At 44.9% G+C, this 26882-nt stretch overlaps 1 protein-coding gene across 1 annotated transcript in view; it reads right to left on the bottom strand.

Annotated features, from left to right (window-relative positions):
• Nucleotides 1–1267: 1267 nt before the first annotated feature.
• The window catches only part of LOC119391885 (zinc finger protein 26-like), a 52492-nt gene continuing 26877 nt past the window's right edge, over nt 1268–26882 (bottom strand). The window contains exons 7-13 of the mRNA XM_037659536.2: nt 23441–23587; nt 21507–21694; nt 13780–13970; nt 11066–11115; nt 4360–4695; nt 2091–2333; nt 1268–1273 (exon numbers count right to left, since the gene is read on the bottom strand). Coding sequence (XP_037515464.2) covers nt 1268–1273; nt 2091–2333; nt 4360–4695; nt 11066–11115; nt 13780–13970; nt 21507–21694; nt 23441–23587 — 1161 coding nt within the window. The remainder of the gene's footprint in view (nt 1274–2090; nt 2334–4359; nt 4696–11065; nt 11116–13779; nt 13971–21506; nt 21695–23440; nt 23588–26882) is intronic.

Below are 26882 nucleotides of genomic sequence, written 5' to 3'. Positions count from 1 at the left end.
GCACCATTCGCCGTGACGTCACATGTTTCGACGGTGCCTACTAGGGACTACGTAGTTCCTAATCGGTAAAAATTAAGTGCATTGTCCTCTGAGGGGTCCATGACTTAAAGGAGTACTGACACGATTTTGAAGTGCAGCAAAACGGACGTTTTTGGTTTCCTTGGCATGTAGTGTTAACGCTCTCTCCCCACACACCGCACCGGGAAACACGTATAAATATTTAAGTTTGATTTTAAAGTTTTCATCTCCCAGCATCTGCAAGGCGCTTCACCGCATGGAGAGCCCTATGACGTTTCAAGTCAGCTCACTTGTTTGCGAAGTCTGGGTTCTGCATGCAGCCTAAATCACAGAAATCGCTGTCGGAGGCACTGGACGACAGTTCACTCATCATGAACCACGTTCGACTGACAGCAAAGGACAGCAGGTGCATATTTCGTGGGTTGCAGTCTGCCCGTGACATCACGGCAGACTTGACAAGTCACTATGAAGCCGCCCTCTCGAAACCAAAACCGAAACTGCTGGTCGAAAGAAGCGGTATTAAAAATATATGCAATGCATCCCCAGGCACCACGACACTCTTTTTAGGGTTCTCGACACCCGTGCTTTCATTTAGAGCAACAACCCGAAAAATTTTAAAATTCATGTCAGTACTCCTTTAACATACCAAGTTTGGGTTAATTTTGTTGAGCCAATGGCGCCAAAATACAATAAATACACTTTGAATCCGTGACGTCACGCGTGGAGATTTCGGCACGATATTTAGCAATGAAACTTTGAACTTGATTTTCTCCTCTATAATAATCTATGATGCAAAATTAACGACATTAGACTTCTCAAAGCACATTTATTGATCTAAACCAATTCATTGTTCCTCTTTAGTGTCCCTTTTCCGTTTCCGGAAATGCCGTTTCTGTACTGCCATCATTTATCCAGGTGAACAGTAGCACAATCTCCAATCGGAGGCCGCTGCAGCTGTAGAGTGCACACTCAAAGGCACAGCTGAGGCAGATTTCATACGGCCATTGACACCTGCCACTATGCTAACCAGTGATGAATTTTCATCATGGCACATTGTCTTGACTGTCAGAACTACCAGTAGTATTTCACTGGGTGACTGAAGCCAAAGTTTGCCGTCGAGTTGGCGTATATCTATTTTAGCCGCTGCATAGCTCTTGGACAGCAGTGAAAATGACAGTACAGTGAGCAAACACGAATGGTGTCAGTTTTCTGCATGGCAATACATCTTTTTTAATATCACGCATGCGGATCACATCTGAAAAATCAAGTGAGGCACTGCACAGACCCCATGTTTCAGATACGTCGGCATGTTTTGGTAATGTTCAAGTAATTGAGGATGTCTGAAAAATTGGTTGGTGATAACCAATTCTCCACCAGAGACGTCTCGGCAATGAGCCAAGTCAACTGCAATCTGACTTGCTCGCTGAAACTAAAGCCCTCGATGCCAAATGTTTCCAATTTCATACACATTCATTCCAAATATGTCCAGAAGCAACTACTGAACGTGTCAAGATATTCCATTGAATATACTCAAATACTGAATATCCGCAAATGTCTACTGTCTAAATGTTCTATGTTTCATTCAGATGGCTTTCTTGTGATTATTTCTTTACAGCGCCTGATACAGAGCCTCTATGTTGATTCAAATCGGTGGTCTCTACATCTGTGGCGGTCATACAGCACCTCTAGCTAATTTCTGCAAGTACTCCTGAATAGTGAACATCCTTTGCATTCACACGGCACCACTTATGCTTCACTTTTTCGTAATAGACATGTATTGGGAGAGCCCTTCTCGCTGCATGTCCTATATGTCCTACGTGGATCTACGGTAAAATACACTCTGGCTAGACATAAAGCTGTCTACCAAGCTCGCTTGTGCACTTACTGAATGGAAGGAGTTGAGTGCAGGTAGAAAGCACTGAGCAGTCTTTGCACAACAACACGGCCTAAATTTTTGGCACTGTCCAGTCATGGTCACATGCAACATTTCTTCACTTGGTTACTATGCGTGACAGACACGGGGTTGTACGACAGGTGGTCGTAATACCAACCACCCACTTCCAAAGACCCACCTCGGAGTGTAGCGTCACCTGGCACAGGTCGCCTGGAAGCGGGTCTCCTGCGAGTGGCGGTAGCGGTGAGCGGCCAGCTGCCCGGTACTTGAAGCGCTTCTTGCACACGTCACACGCGTGGCTCCATGTGTTGGGGCCCGCCTTCTCGTGCTTGTGCACAATGGTGTGGAAGTTGAGCGAGGCAATCTTGTTGAAGCCCTGACCACAAGTGTGGCACCGGTAGTGCAGGTCACGGGAGTGGGCCTGCACAAGGGACAGACTATTTGACCCCCAGAACTTTGGATTTGCCAAATTCATCGTATTAAAGCTCGTGCAAAGCCCTGGTTGCTGACTGATGCGAAAGGGGCCTTTAGAAATGCATGTGTAATGACAGTTCAGGAAAACAAATTTCCATGCTAAGGATATACCGGCTGTCCCAGCTAACTTGGGCCAAGATTTAAAAAAAAAAAAATCATGCACTCTAGGAAAGTTCTACCTGTTGTATATTAGTGGTAGTCATGTGTATATACAACCTGTAGTCTTTTTCGTGACTATGTGTTCATTAATTACTTAACTTTAATGAGCCAACCTTTTTGTTCTTGCTCGATTTGGTGAAATATCAACTCCATGTTTTACGTCACCTCAAATAACCCCAGAATCAAGCATTTATTTTTTGCTGAAATCTACCTGGTTGTTTTTTCCGAGAAAAAACGAATGCCCTTCCCAACTTCTCGTCCGAAACGAAGGCATGGACTTCTTGCATAGTTCGGCTGCGTATGGCGCAAGCACCATAAAACGTCCCGACTTTGTCCGCGAAAGACTCGGTGATTGGCTTCACATGTGAAAGCTTGTTCCTGCTGTGCAGTGGCCACAGCCGCACCACCAGCATGGAGCTGCACTTTATCCATATATCGTCGAAATCGCTTTGCGATGCCTTCCCATTCCTGCTACTGAGGTGCCCAGTGAGCGCATGTTTTCAACCGCAGGAACACACTGTAACATCACGGCGAGAGAGCCTGAAGACAGGTCGTGTGGAACAGCTTGTGCTTCTGCATGACTATTTGTATATAGTCTTTTGGTAGCAGTCACTCACGCGTTATGTCAGATTTCATTGCTTTGTTTTTTTCTTTCAATTCTCAATAAAATCTTCTGTATTCGATATTCGATTCGATATTTCTGGCCACTCTTCGACAATATTCGATTCGAGATGAAATGTCGCTATTCGCACGCCCTAAATAAAATATGTCTATTAGTTAGTATTCGTTTTGAATCATTTGAAATTACATAAGTCACTGAAAGCTGTCGTAAACAGTTTAGATTACTGCTACGCCCAGAAATCAACAGACGCAATGAATTCAATCGCACCCCTTTGTACATGGCCTCTTTTATACATCTGCCACACATCATTACATAACATGACCAGGCAACATCCACAACACCGTGTTTGTCTTCTGAAGGTTGTCATTCACTTTGAGTGATTCCCTGCATATGCGAGAAGCAAAGGCAGGCCAGTGCTGCACAACTCCTGATGCATAAATACAGATTGAACTTAGCTTTCATGAAGCAGACAACAAAATCAGCTGGCCTGGGGAGTCAGTGGCCAAAGCATTTAGTTGTGTACTAATTTGTCCAGTTCAGCAAGGCCTGCTCAGCCTTCACGTCACCGAGTCAGGATAATGGTAGGACTTAGTCACTGCCCATGGAGGGCAATGACCAAATCCTACCAGGTGAAGGCGACATGGTGTTTGCGAATGTAACATTGAAAAAACTTTCCTTTTGGTTCATTCAAGTGTCTTTCAAGAATCAATGGTGTGCCTGTCACAGTAATAAGTTGGGTGAATGGAACAACAATTAGTTGAAAATGAGCACATGCTATACACTATATAGCAGAAGAAAAATTGCTGCTGTTTACTAAACATTCAAGTATGGGGAAAAAGAACAGCTTATAAATAGCTGGCCCTAAATGTGTTGCTGCTAGCATGCTCAACTAATAGAGACAACGACATTGCACGTGTGTAGGATACAAGCTTGGCTTGGTAGGTAGCATACAGCACTGCTAAAATCAGGCCCATGAATATAGATGGCTAAGTGGCATCGTCACAAATGTGGAATAGTCACTGGCACTACCAACCACGACTGGAGAGGTGGCACTGCATGGAGAAATGAAGCACGAGAGGATTCTCAACACGAACATTAGACAGCCTTTTACCAAACTGAGGGAGCACAACCTCAGCACAAAGCGTGCTGGATTCACTACATTCACTTGTGCAACTTGTAATGTGCAACCCACCTGCAGATGCAGGTCGTACAGGCCCTGCGTCTCAAAGTACTTGGCGCACTGGCTGCACGTGCTGCCTCGCTGCTCCTCGTGTGCCTGCAGGTGATCCTGGAAACTGGAAGGGAGCACGAAGACACGGGGACACTGGGGGCACGGGTAGCTCTCGCTCGTGTGCGCAGTGCGAATGTGCCGCTCGGCCTGGTTTCGCTCGATGAAGCCCTTGCTGCAGAGGTCGCACGCAAAGGGCCACACGCCCGTGTGGTCCACCAGGTGGCGCAGGTAGCCCTTGCGGCTGTATGACACGTACTCGCAGTGCTCGCACCGGAACAGCTTCAGGCTCGGCGCACTCTGCGGGGAACAAGAAACTTTGCACAACCTTTATCTGTGGTGTGTTTTCATTACGTAACAATTTTAAGCCAAGCTCACCTGATGGTTGACATTACTGACACAATTATACCTTGATATAGCGTCGTTCCAATGTCCCAGCCATTTTGGCAACCATCTCAAATGCATTAAAAGAAATCGTGCTGATTTACTGTACTGAAAACAGTGAATTGCTAGTATATTTGGAGAACAGCAGAAACAACTTTATTGTGAATCGGCAAAATTATGAGGGATTACTTCCCTCTCCTAGGTGACAGCCAGGAGCCCTGGCAGCATCCTCGGCTTGCTGAACTGCTTAGCATTGGTCGTTTGGAGTTGAGCAGTGCGTTCTCCCACACTTTATATGTTTTGTGCTGTGTGGCTGCTCGGGAGCAAGCCCTTTACTGGCAAAACTTGCATTTATTCCATAGTATTCAAAGACGTTTCAGCTATTCGAAGCTCAGAAATATTATTCGCAATTTTCATGCTGTGTATGCCTCCACAAGCCTGGCCAAAATGTGACATGTTTGCAATTTTGTCCTGGTAGTATTGCACTGAGTCTGAATATCTGAGTTGGGGGTTTGCGAATATTAGAAATTTTGAGTACGAATCTTATATTTTTCTTATTTGAAGCATATTCGATTAGAAAAATGCATATTCTGATTTTCCTGAATATTAGACCACAGCCAAATATGTGGTTAAAGAGACGAATATTCGGACAACTTCGAATATTCGAACAAGCAACGACTTGGAATGCTACAAATTTCTATTTTTAACTCCTTGCGGTTCGGAACCTTTTGCCACCTTTCGTCCATTCTGGTCCAAAACTAAAAGACTCAAAGCTCAAGGAAAAGAATGCTACTTTACAGATGGCGCATAATGTATTGAGGAAACGCCCATGTGAATCAACCGGGAAAGAATTTGTCCAGCAGTGCCCGACCACAGACTGCTGCAGCTGTGTTGCGTTGTCGGACAGGGCCGGACAATGGACCGCAAGAGGTTAAAAAAAAACATTGCTACTACGCACCTGTTAGGTCAAGTTGTATTTCACGGTTACTGCACATTACCGTTCAGTGCATATTTACGTTGCGTTGCTGGCAAATGACAATGTTTTGCTGTAATCACTCACAAATACGCATGGTACATGCATGACTTTTATATTCCGTTTTAACCTGTCCAGCACACCTTTTTTACCAAGCTTTCTTTTCGCAGGTCTCGTGTACAACATTCCACAATCAATAAACAGATACAACAAAATAAATGTGAAAAATGTCACCAGAATGATGTTTAGATGCTCGGAAAAAGAATACTGTGTGAGCATAAAGGAGAGGATCTTTTTCACTTTCAGCCCTATTGTTACAGCAGGTAAAGAGCGCTCACCTCGTCACCATGTTGAACCGTTAATATTTTTGCATGATAATTTGTAATTAATGCATTAGCCAAAGTATCTTCAATGTGCTGCAGCCTAATGACATGCAGCTTCATTAAAGGGGTGGTGTCACCAAATTTTGAGGCTATGAAAAGCCTGCTGCAGGCTTCCTCTGTATGCAAGGATGCTCAGCATGAAGTGCTGGACACAGCCAACTTTTAGAATATATTTTAATTCGCATCCAAAGTGTGCCTAAATGCTCATTCTCGCAATCTAGACCCATCGCTAGCGTGACTGACACTGACATCACTGTGTAGGAAGTGTTTTAATGACATTGGACCACATTAGAGTGACGTGCAATGGGTGGTGACTCACAGCTCCGCTACACCAGGCAAGCCAAGAGAGCATCGGCTGTGAACAGCTTCGCATTGTCACGCAAACATTTTACTTTGTTCGAACACTTCTTTGATTTAGCGTACCGGGGTTACCGTAGCCGTAAACATGAGGACGGATCGGTGGGGCCACCTGGCGGTGCTAAGATGAATCAGGCAAGCACAGAATTGTTGTTGCAGAAATCTCATGTATTCGACTTCTCTGCTGGTGTAAATTCTCGGCAGCAACATAGTTCCGAACGTGTTGCCTTTTTAAACATTTTTTCACTGCAGTCGCTCAGCGAATGCAAAGAAACGCACCTATAGTTGCAGTTGCATGAAGTGTCACAATATGTCGATACCATCGTACGTTAACTCAGTACTCCGCAAAGATCTCTTCGTATACTGGAATTTTGTACACATTAATATTCTCTATTACAGAATTTTAGATATTTAGGGAGTTTTGAAGGCATTGCCTGCATGTGCGAGAGCAGACGATGTGTGCGTTACAGCTTTGTAGGCCCACTTGTTCAAGCTTCCAACACAGTGACATCACTGTCCAACTCGGCGCCCAGAAATGGAAACCGAAAGTCGTTCATATAAACAAGGCGATATTAAATTATTCAGCGAGAATGCGAGCGTGTATCATGCTTCCTAGAGCAATAACAAACGTTTGCAACAGAGAACAGTAATTAGTACTTACTCTACGAAAAATAAATTACAGCAAAAGCTGTTATGAGATCACAACAACAGCTGATTTTGGTGGCGTTGTTGTCTGCCGCTGCTGCTGGTGTCCGTAACCACTATCGCGTGAAGTGACAAAAAAATATCCAGGATCGGATGGGACTTGAACCAGGGCCCTCCGCGAGGCAGTCAAGTATTCTACCACAGAGCCACGCCAGTGCTTGAAACTCCTTCGCAAAATGACTCTATACAGGCGTCATGTCGGGCAAGGAATCGCGTTAACATAGGTAATATATAGCATGGTAAAATAGTAAAATAACAACCAGGCGTCACACAATGTGAATTGCTTAACAAGTGGGCTGTTTAAAGCTTCCATCCTATTACAAAGAGCTTAGCCATAATTCTTCACCATCATCAGCCACAGCATCCAAAAATTGCACATAATGCCTTACATATGTGTAGCGGGTACCTCGCTTCTCCGTAGAATGACAAATAATGGCATAGTGGGTGCTTCCTCACTTGAAAAAAATTATGATGGATTATGAGGCCTGGCGTTTTTTTTGCATTAAAAATATTTTCCAACCACTGAGGTTCGTAAATATTATGAGAAAAAAATCACAAATTGGAGAAATCATTTTGTTCCAGTCTGAGATGCAATTTATGCCATGTGGTGTCCTAATTGAGATCAGCTTTATACCTCAATTCAAAGCAAATAATAGTTCTTGTATGGAGATTTTTATAATTACATTCCTTTGTTCTAAGCAAGAAAATAATTTTTAAAATTCCCCATTGATGGCCATCTTCCCATTAGTGCACAATAAGGCAGCTTATGATACTTTTTAAAGGTCTTTCTCAAACACTTCAAAGAAATTTAGCTAAAAGTGCTTATAGTAGTTAAAGCATTGCTACAGCTGTATCTGTCTTTCAAACAGCTCAAACTACTTCATTCAGTCATGCTAAATTATCACAAGCTGTTTAAAGTGGGTGGCATAATATTTAATTCAAGCATGAGACAAACAGGCCAACTTTATGCAGCATCCATCGTGCAGAAAAGCATACTTGTGATCTGGCTGTTACGAATATAGAAAAACTTTGGGACACAGGCCGGCTTATGTTTGGCCACAAGGAAACTAATGAGTGGTAGCCTACATTGAAGCATGGTGGGACTTCCACTTAATGGTAATAATTAATATTGTCACGGGGTCGTGACATCGACGAAGGCAGCAGTCGGCGAGTCCAAGACAAAACCCTTTATTTGGCCGAACTTGTGGCCGGGAAAAGGAAAGTCAAACTACAGCAATACACACTGTACACTGATAGCGGCAAACAGAGCGTCGGCCGTCAATCAACTCATAATCGCTGGGATGCGCAGTCTTTTATACATAACGCATCGAACTTTCCAGCTTTATCACTAGTGATTGTGCAAGCTCTGCAATAATCTTGACTGTTTGCATCATGTGCGCAATCTTAACAAAATGCAGCTGTTGAGTTGCACTCAACAGCTGCATGTTTATTAATACAGCTGCACCCCTTTATAAGGGGCACTGATGTAACAGACAATTGGGTTTATATAAGGGACACCATTCTCCCAAATGGTTGGCCATCCAAACTCTCCATCCTCTGTAACAGACACTGGTTGTAAAATGCAAGCTATTCTTCAATTTGAGTCAATAATCTCGCTTGTAACAGACACTTTAAACTTAATTGTATGACCATTGGCTGCTAGTTGCAGTTGTATCTATTGTGGAAACGACAGACGTGTACACTCACTACTTACTATAACGTGGAGTGGGTCAATCAGCTATACAACAAAGTTCTTGCAATGGGAATGCACGGTAGAGAAGCACTTCAACCTTTCCAAGGGCACAAGTGCAACCACACTTGTACCCTTTAAAGTGCAACTGCCCTTGTGCCCAATCAAGAAGCTCTTGCACTATGTTCTGTTAACGACATATCTACCTGGCAAATGCAAGCAAAGCAATTGGCATTTCAGGTATGAGGTAAATATTAGGAACCAACTTGTACAAATCTTTATCATTATTATCCCTGTGCCAATTTTTATACTAGTGCTAAGTTATTTGTACAACTGATAATTCTGACGATCGAATTATCCCGTACTTCAATGCTCCAGCTGCCGCCGTATCTGCCAGCTCATTCCCGTACAGGTTCGAGTGGCCGCGCACATGGAAAAGATGAAGAGGTGACTTTTTGTTGAGCACGCTAATTAATCAGTTAATCTTGAAAATGCAGGCGTTTGTAATTCTGGTATTTGTCAATGCCGTCAACATCGACAAGCAATCTGTGTATATGTGGACTGGCACTGAAAAGGATTTATCCTGTAAGTAAAGTAGTACTTCAGTTATTGCTGTGGTTTCTGCACAGTACGCTCCACTGGCATTAACTAATTTAAATCTTCCAACTTTAATGATCTTTTCTGTACGAGTCATAACCACGAACGCTGAACCTGCAGACATTTGTGTATATGATCCTTCTGTATATACATGTAGCACTGCTGTCCTAGACAAAACAACTGCCTCCATTGTGGTCAATCGCTGAAAAGTACATTGGTAGCATTCCGAGGGATGACCACTCCCTGGGTCCACTATGCACTCTACAGTATGAGGATGATTATGCAACGGCCTGTAACACGTGGGTTGCCGTAGAGTAAATAGGGAGAAGAAACAGTCTAACTTCAATTCCAATGGTGGTGCCTTCATCAACACTTGCAAAACCGTTGTACATGTTGTGCGGTATGCTCGAGTGAGCACAAACAACGGTACTCTATGTAAGGAGTTAACATTGAGCTTTGTTATTGAATCTGGGTATTGAGGCCACCAAACAGGCGCCGCATAGGCGACTGTAGGGAAAATAACTTGCCGATATACATTTTTGCTGCATTTCCAGTTGCCAAACAGGGCATTTGAAAGTAAGCAATAATTTCGATTGCCATAAGTTCCAATTTTTCCCTAATGCTCTTTGAATCCCAATCGCGAATCAAGTACTACCCCCAAAATTTTAATTGTATCTTTCCTCTGTAACCTACAATCACCCATGAGGACCCGGAAGGAGGGACTTTTGACCGACAGATTCTTGTGAGGTAACGCCAAATAGAAGGACTTAGGGGATGCTAATCTGTACTCTGGCCGTAATGGACCACTGCAAGACTCTTTGCAACGGCACTTTTGCTAAGTTTTTGAGGGTAGCCTTGTTTTGTGCTTACTTTAGTTGCAGTGTGCCTACATTGAAACCGGGGTCGATAAAGTGAGAATGTGGTACCCTACTTATAAGAGACCCCCTCATATAAGGGACAAGAACCGCTCCCTGGTGCATGTGTTGTATAAAGGGCTTCAACTGAACCATTGCAAGGAACACAGCGCGATAGAAGATGGGGACAAGGAAGGGCGATGCACACACAGCACCGTTCCTTGTCTGTCTTTTATCACGCTGTGTTCCTTCCAATGTTTCACCAACACGTCCAAGCTTCTACACTAAATGTGCAACTGAAACAGTGGCCCCTGCCATGCAAGCAGGTTGTCATAAATATGACACAATGTACCCAATCTTTACTAAATGACAACTGCAACATACAACTTAAAGCATCTTTTTCCAGAAGCTCAAAAAAAGAAAGAAAGGTTTCTTGAGCAGGGACAAGCACGGATACCCCACATGGAACAAACCACAAGGCAGGGGTGTAGGCAGGAATTTTTTCGGGGGAGGGGGGGGTCACTTTCTTGATTTGAAGTGGGGGCAGGGCAGGCAGATGTGGTCAAGTGTCATTTTGGGCTCTGTATGCCATAGCAAAAAGAAAATTTCGGGCGGGGGGGGGGGGGTGCCCGGCCCCTGGCTATGCCACTGCCACAAGGGGCAAGGTTTCATCAAGGCCCTCTGATAACAGCAACCAGGAACACACAGAGGCAAAACAAAAACTTACCGTTCCATCAGGCATCAGGGCAGCACCTTTGTCGGACATTTCTGGCTGGACTGCAAGCAAACAGAAAACGTGTAACAGGAGTGCTGAGGTGCCACTGGGAACACATTTACATGTATATGTTTTCACAATGGACACTATGTGTTCATACGTTCCTAAGTTAGAAGTGCCACCAACCTCTTCAAGTTCATGTACACAGTTAAACCTTGGTATACTACTATGCAAGATGACATAGTGCATACAATTAAACCTGGATATAACGAAATTGACAAATTCCCGAAAAAATTCGCTATAAAAAGGTTCTCGTTATATCCAGTTTCAGCACGAAAATTCGGAAAACAAACGCACAAATTAAACACAAGGGGAATTGAAAGCAGAGCTCACCCAAAACATATTTAGCGGCAAAAAACTGCATTATTTTGCTCTATTGCTTGTTTGTGAGGGATGGCAATACTGAAAGTTCGTAGGACAGCAATACAACGCTGCTCCGTCATCGTCTAGTCGTGGCCTCTGAGATTGGCTCCGCGAACCCGCGGCGCGGCGCAAGATGGCAAAGCGCGCGACGAGTCGACTTCCGAAGATCCGTCGTTGTCACCTTGGTCGCGGACAGTTTCCACCAGTGCCTAATTTGACATCTGCTCGGTAGTGACGACACAGTTGTCGGCATTCAAAAAAATCGCAAAAGCTGCAAGTCGTCAGGGGCTGCTCCATGCGTGCGGTGCTCCATGCGCACGCGCGCACGGCGGCGAAAACGTAGAGCGAACTCCATATGCGGTGCGACTCCATATATGCGGTGCGAACTCGAAGCATAAAGGTCCCAACCCCACGTACGCGTTGCAGAGCGTGACATGTAGACTCGGCGACGCGCTGCAACGCGTATGTGTGGTCAGGCCTTTACGACACGGAGCAAGCATTTTTTCTTTAGTGGCGTCACTTGGTGTCACGTTAGATGCGCTACGACTACACAGTGCAGCACGTACTCGGCAAGAACCTGGTTGTAGCAGATGCTTCGTCTCATCAGCCACTCAAAGAACAGGACACGACACACCTCGTAGAGGAGGTCAAAGACTTCGAGCAGGGCCTCATCCGGCATGTGTGCACCAAACGTATGTCTGCAGAGACTTGCGGATGCGCAGGGTCAAGACTCTATCTGCAGAACTTTGAAGAACTATGTTCAAACGGCTCGGCCAAAGATGAAGTCACGAGTGCACCAGGAGTGCTTGCCATAATGGCAGTTCAAGAATGAACTTACGTCACATGACGGAATTCTCGTGAGAGGGCAGCTGTACCTGATACCTGTTTTGCTGATACCTTCAGTGCTGGCCTCTCTTCACAATGGGCACAAAGGAATCGTCAGGTGTACAAGGTGAGCCCAGGAGTCCTGTTGGTGGCCAGGTATATCAAAGGACATTGCCGACACCGTGAAAAAATGTGTCAGCTGCATGAAGCAGAGGCAGCCTTGGAGCGAACCACTTATGCCAACTCCCTTTCCCAACTGACATTGGCAGAGAGTAGCCATGGACCTTTTTCATGTCAACGAGAAACGCTACCTACTTGTTACATACTACTCTCACTACACTGAGATTGCATTACTTAAACATCAGGGACCATTGTCATTCTAAAGTCGAAGTCTATCATCTCAAGGCACGGAATTCCTGAAACTCCATGAACAATGGGCCGCAGTTTCGTTCAGAGTTTCTGGCTTTTGCTAGAGACTGGTGGTTTAGACACAGACTTAGACCTCGAGCCCCAAGCACAATGCAACGGCTGTGCTGAGGCCGCAGTCAAGATCGCAAGGACTAAACACCCCAAGTCGTCCGACCCCTACAGGGCACCGATGGCATACCGGGCAACCCCTTTGGACAATGGCTGTAGCCCCGCAGAGCTGCTGTTTAGTCGGAGACTGCGAATGCATGTACCTCTCTCAGCACAACTGTTGATACCTTCAGTACCAGATGCAGCTCAACTCAAGACCTCCGAGCACGAGGCCAGACAATGTCGAGAGTCCGATTACAACACGCGACATGCTGTAAGTGATCGACCAGAACTTCAGCCTACTCAGAAGGTGTGAATCACTGACCTCCAAGCTGGTCCAGTGCTGAACAAGGCAGATACACCCCATCCTACTGGATCGGCATAGAGCAAAATATGGTTTGTCATAATGCCACGCTTCTTGTCATTGACCATCGACCAAACAACGTTGAAGATGACCTTGCATCTCTTGACAGTTGGCCCATCCGTCATGTTTTCAGACCTCTATGAGCTACTACTTTCCTATTAATACACAAGTTGTTCCCAACCCCAGCATCAAGCAGCACGTGATGGTAGTGCACAGGTTTGCTGCTGCAATCCATATCTCATGCAGCACGACGTGAGAGCCACTTATCGAGCTAAAATAGCTACCACAATCTGAAGACAGAGAGTGGACGGGAGGGGCTGCCCTACCACTGTAGCACTCTAACAGCAGCTCCGCAGCCTCCCTTATGTGCAACACGGCTATAACAATTTAACAATTATCGGTTATAATAATGAAAATTTAGTGGCACAAGTGGGTCTGGCTGCAGACTCAGATGAAAATGCACACTCATTTATTTCCTCTTTCTTGTCTCCCCACACAGTTGTGCCAATCACTTACTCCACACTGCTGATGATCGACATAGAAGGCAGTAATTTGCAGACGGCTGCAGGAAGAAGAGAAAAACAAAAGAAACACTCACACTTGTGTCCGCAGAGCAGGTGCAGCATGAGCTCACGCCGGGTCATGAAGCGCATGGGGCACATGGTGCACGCATGGTTGGTCTGGCGCAGGTGGACGCGACTCACGTGGCGCTTCTTCTGCGCCAAGAAGTTGAAGCCCTTGGAACAGTGCTCGCACTTGAACGCCTTGTTGGCACCGTGCTTTGCCTGCCTGTAGAACGGACAAGAGCAGTGGCCGGCGGACATTTGGTTGCGCACTGCATCCCTTGATTAGCGTGAAGGGTGCAATAGGGATGGACAAAGAGAAGTGACTTCCAGCTTTGAAAGTCAGAGCTGGAAGTCTCGTCTTCAATCTGGTCTGCTTATTCAATTGCTCACTATGTTGTATCTGACACGAAGAAGGACCGACGGACCGAGTCTCGACTTCCACATTAAGTTCAGATGCACCGCCATAGCATGATCGACAAGTACACAACATGGTGACAATGATGGCACATGGTGTTTCACCTAGAAGTTCCCTTTGCCATGCCCACTCGCACTATTTTAGCAATTGGCTCCACAACTGGCACCGGCACCATTAACAGTACACTTGCCCGCATGTCCAGCAATGGCTAGGTCCCTGCCAATACTACAGCTACTAAAAGGTGCAAAAAACACAGGAGTGTATAACTGCTGCAAACTGCAACATCATAGCAGTCTATATTAGGCCATTTCACCTTCAAAGGCCTGCGGACGTTTTGCGTGGGAGAAAGAATACAACTCAGAATAACTGGTCTCCGGGCTAGTTGGCTAATATACTTAAAGCCATTGTAGTGCAACAGAAAAACAAATTAGGAACATAGTACCGGATGTCACATAATGCCGCCCATAGTGTCTGGTTCCGGTGTCTGGTACTGTGTTCCTTATTTGTGCGTTTGTTTTGCACTACAGTGGCTTCATAAAGAATTACATTAGTAACAAATGTGTTTAAGAAATGTGTCAGTGATCTCTCAACTGTATTATCTGACAGAGAGATAAACTTCTTGAAAGAAAGATTGTGAGTTTTGCTCCTGTAATTGTGACTGATGTATGCATATTTATTCTGAGATTAAAGGCTGGTTTTCTTCAAATAAACGTTCATCTGACAGTCATCACTTATCCTGATGCATTAGTTCCTTTACTTCCTTGTTCTATTTCATCCTCACTTCTGAAAGATCTACAGTTTCGCCAACACAACACTCAGAGCAGTTATTTCGCTGGAGAGTTTCATGCACCAGTCTAATCAGATGGCAGTGTAAATACAGCTTCAGGGCTACTGTCTAACTAACAGTTACTGACAAGTGCAGCTGAATGTACTAAGGTTGAAAGCTAATAGCCAATACAGTGCACAGGGACCCAATAAATATATATATATATTGTAATGTGAGAAACAGAGACAATGCCTGATCGCTGGCTGGCTGTTCTATTCTCTAGCATCGTTGTTGTCCTCTTCGCATCAGCAGGTCTCGAAGGTGCTGCTTTCAGCCGTGGTTTGAGCGAATGAAATTAGTTGCGGCCGCGACTCGCCGGCTCCGTTGCTGCAGTAGGCCGATAAGTTGGTGGTGGTTTCTTGGCTCGCGTCAGTCAGTTGGCGTGTGTGACGGTGCAAGTTGTAGCGAGCGCGGGCCAAGAAATCACCGTTAACTTATCAGCCTACTGCTGCAACGGAGCTGGCGAGTCGCGGGGCCGCAGCCGATTTCGTTCGCTCAAACCACGGCCGAGAGCAGCATGTTCGCTGTGCACAAATGCGCTGGTCGCGTGGTTCTTTTTGTGTTGCGGGCTTTCTTTGCAGTTTGGAAAAAATGGTATACGTGAGAATTTCTTTATGGCAAATAATGCAGCCGTGACCTCGCACGTGCAAGCAGCAGACGATGCTCTCCCTCTCCTGAAGCGAGGTTCGGACCAATGGCGAGGCGTGCTGGAGCAACATGGCGGACGCAGCCAATTGAAGGCCTCCGAATGAACTTCAAACATTTGCTTTTTGTACGCTTTTTTCTGAATGGAGGACCTAGCTGAAGTGGGAAATTTGAAGACGGAGAAATGCTCTTTCCAACAAGCCCAAGATGGTGGCGCCCGGATTTTCGCAATAATTTTCGCCACCTCGACAAACACAGCAAATTTTTACCGCACTAGTACGTAGTTTTCAGTGACGATATTTTGGAATCAGAAAAGGGGCTACAGAAACTAAAAATGCGATTTTCGAAAATCGATTTTTTTTGTTATTTTTTGCGATACGAAAGCCGCATCCCCCCTTAGGAATAAATCTGTTTCTTTAACCATGTTTGTGACTTGTAATTGTTCCTGTCTCGTAAGAACGTACTTACAGATTCTCTGCAACTTTTCTCTGTAATTTCGCTTCGAAGTATTTGAAAAATATTTTTAGAAATATTCTAAAATTATTCGATTCGCACTCAATCGCACCCAAAATTTTGCTATTTGCACAGCTCTACTTATTTTACATTTACTGTTGATAATTATTTCTCAGCGAACAAGAATGAAGAATGTAGAACACAAAAAAGATGGTTGATCCCTCCGTCATAGGAATCGAAATAACACGAAAGTAAAGCGTGCCCTTGCAGAAGTAACTGAATGTTTACTGTACATTGATATAAGAGAGTTTGCACAATGTATATTGATGTCTGGCAGCTATAGCACCGTTTAACGTGGATGCACCCACTTTGATGATTGGTGGTACATCTCCATCCTGACGACTAACGTCCATGCTAAATGATTAACGTCAATGTTAACGTCAATTTTTCTCGGGGTGAGTGCGTGAGCGGGGAACGCGGTGTTAGAGCCAGTTGAGGCAGGCGCGCGTCGCAGATCTATTTTTGGTTTAGATTAGTGTGATGCTATGAGCGAGGCAGACGCTTTTACGACGCTTCCACGTTTGGGTTAAGGTCGCCACCTCGCGGTGTGTTAAGGCATTGACAAAATTGAACTTCTATTGAAAACGCGCCGAATGGGATGGACGTGCAATGCGTTGCAGGTGCTAATCGTGGAGGCCACAGTAATGACGAATTACTTTACTTTACTGCTCCCAGAGGGCAACACCACCCCGCCGACCGGGAGAGTGGTGGATATAAAAGGCGTGTTTGTAAAGCCGCCAGAGTCTGTGACCGTGGCACAGTGGATAGTGTGCCCGGCATCTGTTGTTGTGGACCGAGCGGTCGTGGGTTCGACGCCCATTGACAGAACTTTTTTTTTTTACCATCTGATCGTGTAAATTTTTTCGACGTCATTTCCGTGACGGAAATATGTCTCTGAACTCTTGGTGGACCCTGGCATAAAACACTTTTGTGTTAAAAAAACAGAAGCAGAATCATAGTGTACTAGAGTGCTCAATCCTACTGCATTCTTTGTTACATCCTGTGGAGATAGGTTTAGCACAAAGCTTACCCTACGAGGTGACCGTGAAGGGACGCGACATTCTCCACTGCCGCAGCGAACAAAGACGCTACGGCCGGGTTCGTCGACTCCGGCACGGCGCAGAAAAGGCACTCGAAGCAGGATGTCAACAAACAACACGGGTTTATTAACCCAAGATGCAGCACAGTACGACAGTCACGGGCTTGCAGGCCATAAAGGGAACTCCACAAGACCGATCGAGTACGCTTGCCAGCGGCGCTATGACTATCACACCAAGGGCAGCAGTCGAGCACACGAACGAGAAGCCGCCTGCTAGAGCAGCGCGTCAACCTCTCGTGCTAGCCTGAGAGCATCTGACGCGGGCAAGCCCGCGCCAGACAGAAGCGAGCTCAAGGGGGAAGGGGGTTGTCACTGGCGGCCAATGGGGACAGGCGTTGGCAGTGACATAAGCTAGCGTGGTGGCGTGAGCATGCACCGGGCATGTCCGAACACGTGGCTCGTGTGGGGAAGACCAACGCGCGGCTCGCACCAAGCAAGAAGGCCTGGCACCGCCGCCGTGGTCGCCATACTGCCGATTAACGGTGGTTCCTGGCGCTCGAGCCGCGCGGGGCCAACACACGCGCAAGTTGGGGAACGAGGCGCCAAAGGGGAGGGCGCACTCGATTCCTACAATCCATGAACTTTGCTGTTATTATATACAAGAGAATTACCTTGCCCTTAGTTCCTTACCGAACCAAAAGGTTTTAAACATTGTGCGAACTCAGGTAACCTGATCACACGTTGATTGCATGCACATGCTATCCCAGCCACAATATTACAAAATGGCATTATAATTCATCTCAAGTCACACACAGTCTAGAGACTCTAGTAACTAGAGTCACTATACCACAGGACAACAGCATTGCTCTGTCCATTGCCTGACTTATATTCTGAAATTACCATAAGTGCACACAAATTATTGACCTACAGCATTTTTTTAGAAAAAAAGCACTTCGTTTTTAGGACCACAGTAGGTGCCACTCACTTAATCACGTACAATGTCCAGCGAAACAAGTTCTTTGATGCAGCAGCTGCTTTCAGGCACAACTTCTTGCATACTGGTGTTGAAGAGAGCTCATGTACATTTGTTCTTTCTGTTTACCTACTTGTAACATAACATTGACAGTGTAACATAACATTGTAGCAAGGTCGACAGCTGGGCTAGTTAGTAAGGTTCCATAATATATTTAAAGTTGCGAGTAAGCGTTCGTTGTGTCAACTTGTCCTCTTGTCCTGTCATTTGTGCTGCTTTAAATATTATGTAACATAACATAGTGCTTTCATGAAAGTAGTCAGCTTCATGTACAGTTCCGTGATCAATAAAAAAAAAACTAGAGCTGTGCGAATAGCAAAATTTTGGGTGCGAAGCGAATTCGAATAATAAAGATTGAGTGCGAATCGAATCGAATAATTTCGAATAATTTTCGAATATTTCTCAACCATTTTTCGAATAATTCGAAGTGAAATTACAGAAAAAGTTGCAGAGAATCCCTAAGTATGTTCTTGTGAGATAGCAACATGAAAGTGTTTCTTTTCGCTAGGTTGATGAAGCGCTGGTGGGGTCATATTTCATAGTTGTCTTTCTTACCAAGAATGAGGCAATGTAGAGGCCGAATTGTATTTATGTACATGATTTGGTGCAACCAAAGTGTTGCCGACAACACTTTACACATGATAGGCAGAGATGCCATTTCCTCAGCCTCTCCTTCTCTTTCAACTTCTGTGGAAGCCCAACTGATGTGGCAGACAAGGGTGTGCGCCCTTCAAGTCCGGAGTTCCAAATCTGCCTCGTAGATGTCAATATATAAGAACATCTGAAATTTAGGATGCTAAAAAGCTTAGGCGTCCGATTTTTCGGACTTCCTGCCCAAATTTCAAGTCCAAAACAGCATTAATTGAGCCCCCAACTCTGCCACATCTTTCATCTCCATATTAGAACCAGCGTTTTCTTGAGTAATACATTTGCGACCGCAGCGGAGCTTGAAAGGCAGCTTTGCCGCAATACGGGGGTGTGATGAGGTGAAGCATATTGAAAATCTAGGGACCACTTCCAAACGGACGTTGACTCTCTCTTGGCTAAGTTCAACCGTAACGGACCTTGAAAGGCAGCTTTGCCGCAATACGGGGGTGTGAGGAGGTGAAGCATATTGAAAATCTAGGGACCACTTCCAATCAAACGTTGACTGTCTCTTGCCTCAGTTCGACCGTAACGGAGCTTAAAAGGCAGCTTTGCCGCAATACGGGGGTGTGATGAGGTCAAGCATATTGAAAATCTAGGGACCACTTCCAACCGGACTTTGTGTTCGACCGTAACGGAGCTTGAAAGGCAGCTTTGCCGCAATACGATAGTGTAATGAGGTGAAGCATATTGAAAATCTGAAGGGGTCACTTTCAACCGGATGTTGACTGCATTTGTCTTTGGGAAGTTCGAATAGTAAAATTTCAGTGCGAATCGAATCGAATAGCAAGCACTACTCGAAAAATATTCGAAATTTCGAATATTCGCACACCCCTAAAAAAAACGTTTGCTCTTGACCAATCATTCAAATATAAAGGGACATTAAAGTGAAAATACTAAATCAGCGACGACCGAAAAGTTATTCTTCGAGAAATCTATTATCATTAATCTGGCCATCACAGGTTCCTAAGGATGAAAAGAAAATTGAAGGCTCATTTTTGAATTTCACGCCTAAACTTTAGTACCTGATTGTCAATGTGGTGTCACGAATTTCAGTCTCTTTTTCTTTTCATTTTTTGGCCACAGTGGCTCTAAATTTCCTGCAACTTGCTCTGTTAAAGGACCCCCGACAGCGAAATTTTTATTTGCGACTTTTTTACTGTAATTTGTAGCTTTGTGTCTGGTAATGCCGAAATTGAATTGTAAATGCTCTGACGTATGGTATAATTAATGCTAGCGTCTTTAATTGCAACCAATGTTGCGTCACTTTGAAACGCCCGCCTAAAACTATAAGAAACTAGCGCCCCACAGCGGGGGAGCGCCTAAGATCACGTACACTCAAGCTTTGATGTCGTTGAAAGAGCAGTTTTTAAATCAGGGCCCCGCACGCAGTAAAGATTGAAACGATGTGGGTGCTTTGGTATGTTAAGCCTGTTAAGCGTATGTCCCATCAGGAGAAAGAACAGAAGCATTCCTGGCCTAAGCAGCTCGAACTACCTTGAGAGCAGCCCGACAACAGTGAGAGGGGTGAGGAACAAGCCCTCGCCAGGTGCCAGTCGTGGTATTGTGTGCGCCCCGCAAATCTTCTGTGACGTCTGCCATACTTGCTTTACTCGTGGAATGTCACACGGGGCCTCGATCTACGTCATACCAGTGGTGATGTCACGAGGTGCTGCCTACTCAGATGAGCACTCACACTTACTTTAAAACCAAATTAAAATATCTTAAAGGCTACGTTCACCACTAATAATCGGTCAGAAGTGCCCACATATACAGGACAATCAAACAACACAAACATCTCGAGGTTTCAATTTTGGTGTCAGGGGTCCTTTAAGTGTCCGGGCCATGTAGAACACGATGCAATTCATTTTTACCGGTAAAAACTCGCGTACGCCTGTGAGGAGAGAGTGGCAGCGTAAGTGTAACAAGAACTCACGAGAGTCATGACGCAGTTCTTGGAGCCCATGAATGCAGTTGACCGAAGCTGGACAAGATGGCGCAAGTGTGACAACGAAGAAGAGCAACACAGTGTGTGTGTTTGTGTGTGTGTGTGTGCAGGGAGTGCCAAGCAGTTGCCAAGTGATGATAACAATATCTGGGGTTTAACATCCCAAAACCACGATGTGATTATGAGAGACACTGTAGTGGAGGGCTCCGGAAATTTCAACCACTTGGGGTTCTTTTAACGTGCGCTTAAATCTAAGCACACGGGCCTCAAACATTTTCGCCTCCATCGAAAATGCAGCCGCCGCGGCCGGGATTCGATCCCGCGACCTTCGGGTCAGCAGTCGAGCGCCATAACCACTAGACCACCGTGGTGGGGTGTGCCAAGTGATGAAGGAACAAAGAAATGTTCAGGACAAACCTGTCGGCCTCTCGTCGATCGTGTCACAATATCTACGACCTCTCAGCGAGTTGGTGCAGAAACAGCAAGGGGGGCATCGATACCCGTATTTTCTTTTTGCAAGTTTCCTCACTCACCGAGCATCTTCCCAGTGCTCAAGTGGTGCTTTTGTAGTGGAACGGTCACTCACTAATACAAACAAAATTACTTTTCTCTTTAGTGTCTCTTTGAACAGGAAGACTGCTGTGTACCGGAATTTTGGTGCAATGGTATTTTTGCATCTAAACGTAGCAACTTACTGGTGGTACTTGAGCGTGGTGCTGGTCTTGAAGCTCTCTGCGCACTGGTCGCAGCTGAAGCCCCGATCCTGTCCGTGGCAGAGGCGGTGGTTGCGCAGCGCTGTCTGGCTGCTCAGGCATTTGCCACACTGGTCGCACTGGGGCCGCTGCCGGCACTGGCGCCGCTCCATATGCCGCTGGTACCGCACCTGTCACAACACTTTACGGTCGAATGGGGCTAACACGCTTAGAGGGCTCCATTGTGCTGGAGCTCTTCGCTGGTTATGCTCGATTAATGCGCACTACTGACACATAGGAAATAGTATATGCATATTCTGACTTTACAGTAGAACACTGCAACTCATTCGACAGTTGTGAGAGAGGGGCTAATGTAACTGGTACAATTATTAATAACACTACTATATAAAGTAAGTCTTAACTCTGATTTAAGTTTGCAAGACAGGCAAAAGTGACTTAATTACTGCAACTTAAAAGACACCTGACAGCCTAATTTTTGCTTGACCTTTATACTTTAATTAGCAGATTTATGTCTGATAATACTGAAATTGAATCGTAGATGTTGTAACATATCGTATAATTAAATAACAAATTCTGGCATCACTTTTAAACGACCACCTGAAATCATAAGAAGCTAAGATGACATGCACTCAAGCTTTGGTGATGTTGAGAGTGCACTTTTTGAAGCGTGGCCACGTGTGCGGATAGAAACGACGTGGGTGCTTCGGTATGAGTTCGGGTGCGATGCTCCCGGCACGTTCTCCTGCTGAAATTTCTGTCTACAACGAAATGACACACCTGTGTGCCAAGCATTCACTAGGCTCAGAAAAAGGAAAACATTCCTTGCTACAGTACTTGAAACTGGCCTGACCTGAGCCCACCTTGAGAGCAGCCCATCAACAGGACGAGAAACAATAGCCCCCGTCGGGCACCAGTTGGGCTACTATTGTGTGGGCCCCGCAAATGTCGACAATACTCGCTTGACACGGTTAAAGTCCCACAGGGTCCTGTATCCCCATCATACTTGCGGCGATGTCACGAGGTGCTGCCAACTAAGAGGAGCACTCATGCTTAATCTAAAACCAAATTAAAATACCTTAAAGGCAATGTTCGCCACAAACCTTCAGCCAGAAGGGCCCTCACATGCACGACAATCAAACAACACACACATCTCGAGTTTGCAAATTTGGTGTCAGGTGTCCTTCAATCCTTGATGACGTCACCCTCAAAAGAAAAAAGAAAACATACTACTGTTTCCATTCCATCACAATGTAATTTAATTACTTTAAAATGTAAATCATATTGAGTTTAATGCACTGATTATCAGTAAAGCGGGAACCTTTCTTTTGGTCTTATTGTGCAAGTGCTGTAGAATGATTCTGCAGCTTATTTTCTTTGTATAGTGAGAACAAATTTACAAAAGAGATACACACTGCTGAGTTTTGCATTTGGCAGTGGAAGCGCTTTTTCCACAGCAGCCTCTATTTTTTCTCTTTATTTCGAAGCACTTGCTGCAAGGCGTAATGAGAAAAAAAAAGTTCCATAGGAGCACCCAGACTGCAAGAACTGCAGCAAATAATTTGAAAAGTTGTCTGTCGGGCAATACCGGTTGTAGCTGCTCGGTACGTCTGACTTGAATTCGGCCTTTCTTAGCATATTTACCTCGACTGCACATGTTCCAAGATGTTGCCGAAGCAGGTGTCTGCCAACTATGACAACAACCAGCAGCAGCCTTTGTGACAGCAATGACACGGCAAAAACTGGCAGTGAAGCTTCATCAGTACAGCTACATTCTTGTCATCGTCGGCAGGCAGCATTTCAACGCAATGCTGCCTTTTCCTTCATGGTGAGCTCTTAACTGTTAACATAAGAAACTGCAAGAACTTTGCTAAAGTGTGATGGTGAATGCTGTTCTCATCCCAAAAGTGCGACTGTACCTCGCTGGAAAACTCCTTGTCACAGCGGTCGCAAGCATAGAAGCGAATCTCTGGGTGGGAGGACAGGTGCGCCTGGATGTCCCCCAGAGCAGACCCAGTGTAGGCACAGTAGTTGCACTTGAATTGTGTCTGCCTTGTACCAGACGCCTGCAGCATGCAACATGATGCAAATTACAATACAATGAGAGGTAAAGAGAGCATGAACATATTTGTGATCTCATTATTGTCAACTTCTGGCCTGGTCCAATAATATCAACAAATGCGATTGATTCGGAATGCTATTTCATATGTACACCGTACACTTTGGTGAAAGATGTGCCCAATGCGCTTCAACCTAGAGCTGGGAGCAGAGTCGATGCTCGTTACAATGCGCGACAATAATCCAGTGAGAAAGGCCTGTTATTTCACAAGTTTAAATCCATTCAAAATTGAGGTCACAGTATGTTGTAAAGTGGCAGAACTTCGCACATACCCCTGTCTGACCCAAACACAATGCAAAACCAATAGGAACATTGAAATTAAAGTAGTAAACATAAACGGGTTTGTAATTTTATGACGTCACAATAAACTTTAATTTCAACTACTGTATAATTTTTCAAGAACTCTGCATTTATTGGGGAAAAAAACTGGTAGGTTATTAGTCGAAAAATGGTGTTCCTAAATATTTGTCACAGCTTTGTATGGCATGAAATTAGTATGCTGTTCTAATATGATGCCATTGATATTGGAGTAGTAATACGTTCTGGCCATTTTTATACAACACATAGGTATATCTGTTGAAAGAGACCTTTATAATAGTCTCCTGTGTCACAACGGCTCTGCCCCAGACATTTATGGCTTACGAAAGGTGCACATATGCAAAGTGCCCTTCAGACCTATACAGTCATGGGCACGCTACCAGTAAAAAGTAACAGTGTTACAGTTACAGTTACCTAAGCCAAAAAAGTAACACTGTTACAGTTACTGTGAAAAAGTAACGTCATTACTTTTTCGTTACTGTATCAAATGCGTAATAAATTACAAAGCAAATGACAGAATTTGTTTAATAAAAACATACTAAGGCATGCGAGTAGTCAAACTTGCACGTGGCCAAACCCTAGACGAAGGAAACCTAAAAGGAGGGCCAACACATGCAATAGTTGTGTACGCCTTATTCTGTCGCATCCATAAACATCATAGGATACTGTAACTGGAAAACGTGGTTGATGCACTGGAACGACAGCAGTATCCTAGGATGCTTATTAACGACACCCAGAAATGCATGTGAAGAGAAACAGGGAGTGTGTCACGAGTGAAGGCGACGTCCATTGTGAGTATTCCCTATGTTCAAGGTGTATCAAACTATGTTCGGGGAGCTCTGGGTCCTCTGGGCATACAAACCGTTTTTAAGCCCCGTTATACCTTGGAACATGTGTTCGTAGAAACCAGACCACACACCTGCGGTGTTATGTCAGAGTCGGGTTATATACATGTACAATGCTGGGATTGCAATGCGACTCACATCGGGGAAACAGGCAGGAAAAACGGGATGTTGCTAAAGCAACCCATGCAGCGCGTTCTAAGACGGGGCTTGTTGAACACTGCTGGACAACAGTGCACAGCTTTGACCTAAACAATGGGACGCACTGGCTCATGAACGAAGGTGGGGGGGAAGATAACTCCTGGAATCGTGGTTCATTCGCCACAACGCATCGGCTTGCAACAACCTGAGGATGCCGCCTGCATAGTAGGCGAAACGTCTATGTCATTTTGTTAATAATTGTTGTCAAGTCGGAGTAAACCTTTTACATTCAATTCCAAAGAGGTTTTAAAAAATTGCTTCGCTAGTTCCCGGTATTGTTGGCTCTCGACTGTTTTGTGCGCTGTTGCTTTTTATCCGCCTGTCAAACACGATTTGCTCGGAGCCACGGACTATGCGTCCTAATGATCCACCAGTAAACCAAGAACAGAGCTAGAAGCTCAAGTGACAAAAAGGATATATAGATGCCGAGCAAAAAGAAAACGGACGTGAACTTAGCAAGCTGTTCAGTTGCAACATGATTTATTTACGATATGTAGCTTACAAGTAAACTTGAACTTGCGTTAAAGACCAACCTGAAATCAAGAGTTCGACGAAAACTCGTCTGGTCGGGAACAATCATGGTCAAAAGTAAGAAGGCGCCGACCAAAAACTTAAAAAATAACAAAGACGTTTCGGCTCCCGTACGGGGGCCTTGTTCACAAAAGCATTTGTGAACAAAACCCCCGTACGAGAGCCAAAACGTCTTTGTTATTTTTTAAGCTTTTGGTCGGCGTCTTCTTACTTTTGACCATAAAGACCAACCTCCGACCTCGGTCTTCTGCAGGGAAGATAAGCCTCTTAGCGACCTCCTCTCCTAAACTGCGAAGGGAGCCCTATTGTGGAAAGTTGAATGGTGGAGAGGACATGGTAAAGAAGGAAGTTCAAAAAAGTGGAAAGCTTTTAATGTCGGCCTTTAACGAGTGCTGCTGTTGGATAATTTTTTTAATAAAAAACAGAAGTAACTGTAACGCTATTTCCAGTTATAGTTACCGTGTAAAAAAGTAACAGTGTTACAGTTACAAGTTCCTCTAACTTAGAAGTAACTAGTTACAGTTAGTTACAGTTACTGTGTAAAAAAGTAACAGTGTTACAGTTACTAGTTCCTCTAACTTAGAAGTAACTAGTTACAGTTACAAATTACTGATAAAAGTAACTAGTTACCGGTAACTTGTTACTAGTAACTAGTTACTGCCCAAGAATGGACCTATAGTAGATTTTACCCACTCGCCTCTTCACTGGCTCTCTAGCTGCCTTCACAAAGTGCTGCAGCCGCTGATTGGAAGGATGTCTGCATTTGTAAAAGATTCCAGGCATTTCATCGAAAGATTAAAAGAGTGCTCCATCGACGAGAACGACATAATGGTCTCGTTCAACTACAAATCCATGTTTGCGTGCATGCCCGTCAACATTGTGGTTCAGTGCTGCAAGGCAGCCCTAGAACAAGACTACATGGCCATCCACGCCTATGATTTGCGCCGTTTTTTTTTTAGATTTCTGCCTGAGAAACACTTACTTCACCTTCAATGGGCAATTCTATAATAATGGGCAATTCTATTCGGAATAGCCATGGGAGCATCTGTCTCTGCTGCGTGCGCGTACCTCGCCCTGGAGGCCCTCGAAAATTCGGCGTTGTCGTCTTTCAACCCTGCCCCCAAATTCTTTGTGCGATATGTTGATGGCTGCTTTTGTGTCATTCGCCGATGTGACGTCCAGCGATTCTTGACCCACCTGAATTCATTCAAGCCGAGCATTCAGTCTACGATGGAGCACGGAGAGAACAACCACATCGCTTTCCCTGATGTTCTCATGGAATGTAAAGACAATTGCTTTGCAATGCCCATCTATCAGAAGCCCACACACACGAGAAAGTACCTTGATTTT

This window comes from Rhipicephalus sanguineus, chromosome 4, assembly GCF_013339695.2.
Source record: "Rhipicephalus sanguineus isolate Rsan-2018 chromosome 4, BIME_Rsan_1.4, whole genome shotgun sequence".
Classification (NCBI taxonomy): domain Eukaryota; kingdom Metazoa; phylum Arthropoda; class Arachnida; order Ixodida; family Ixodidae; genus Rhipicephalus; species Rhipicephalus sanguineus.
This window is presented reverse-complemented; position numbering and strand designations above follow the sequence as displayed.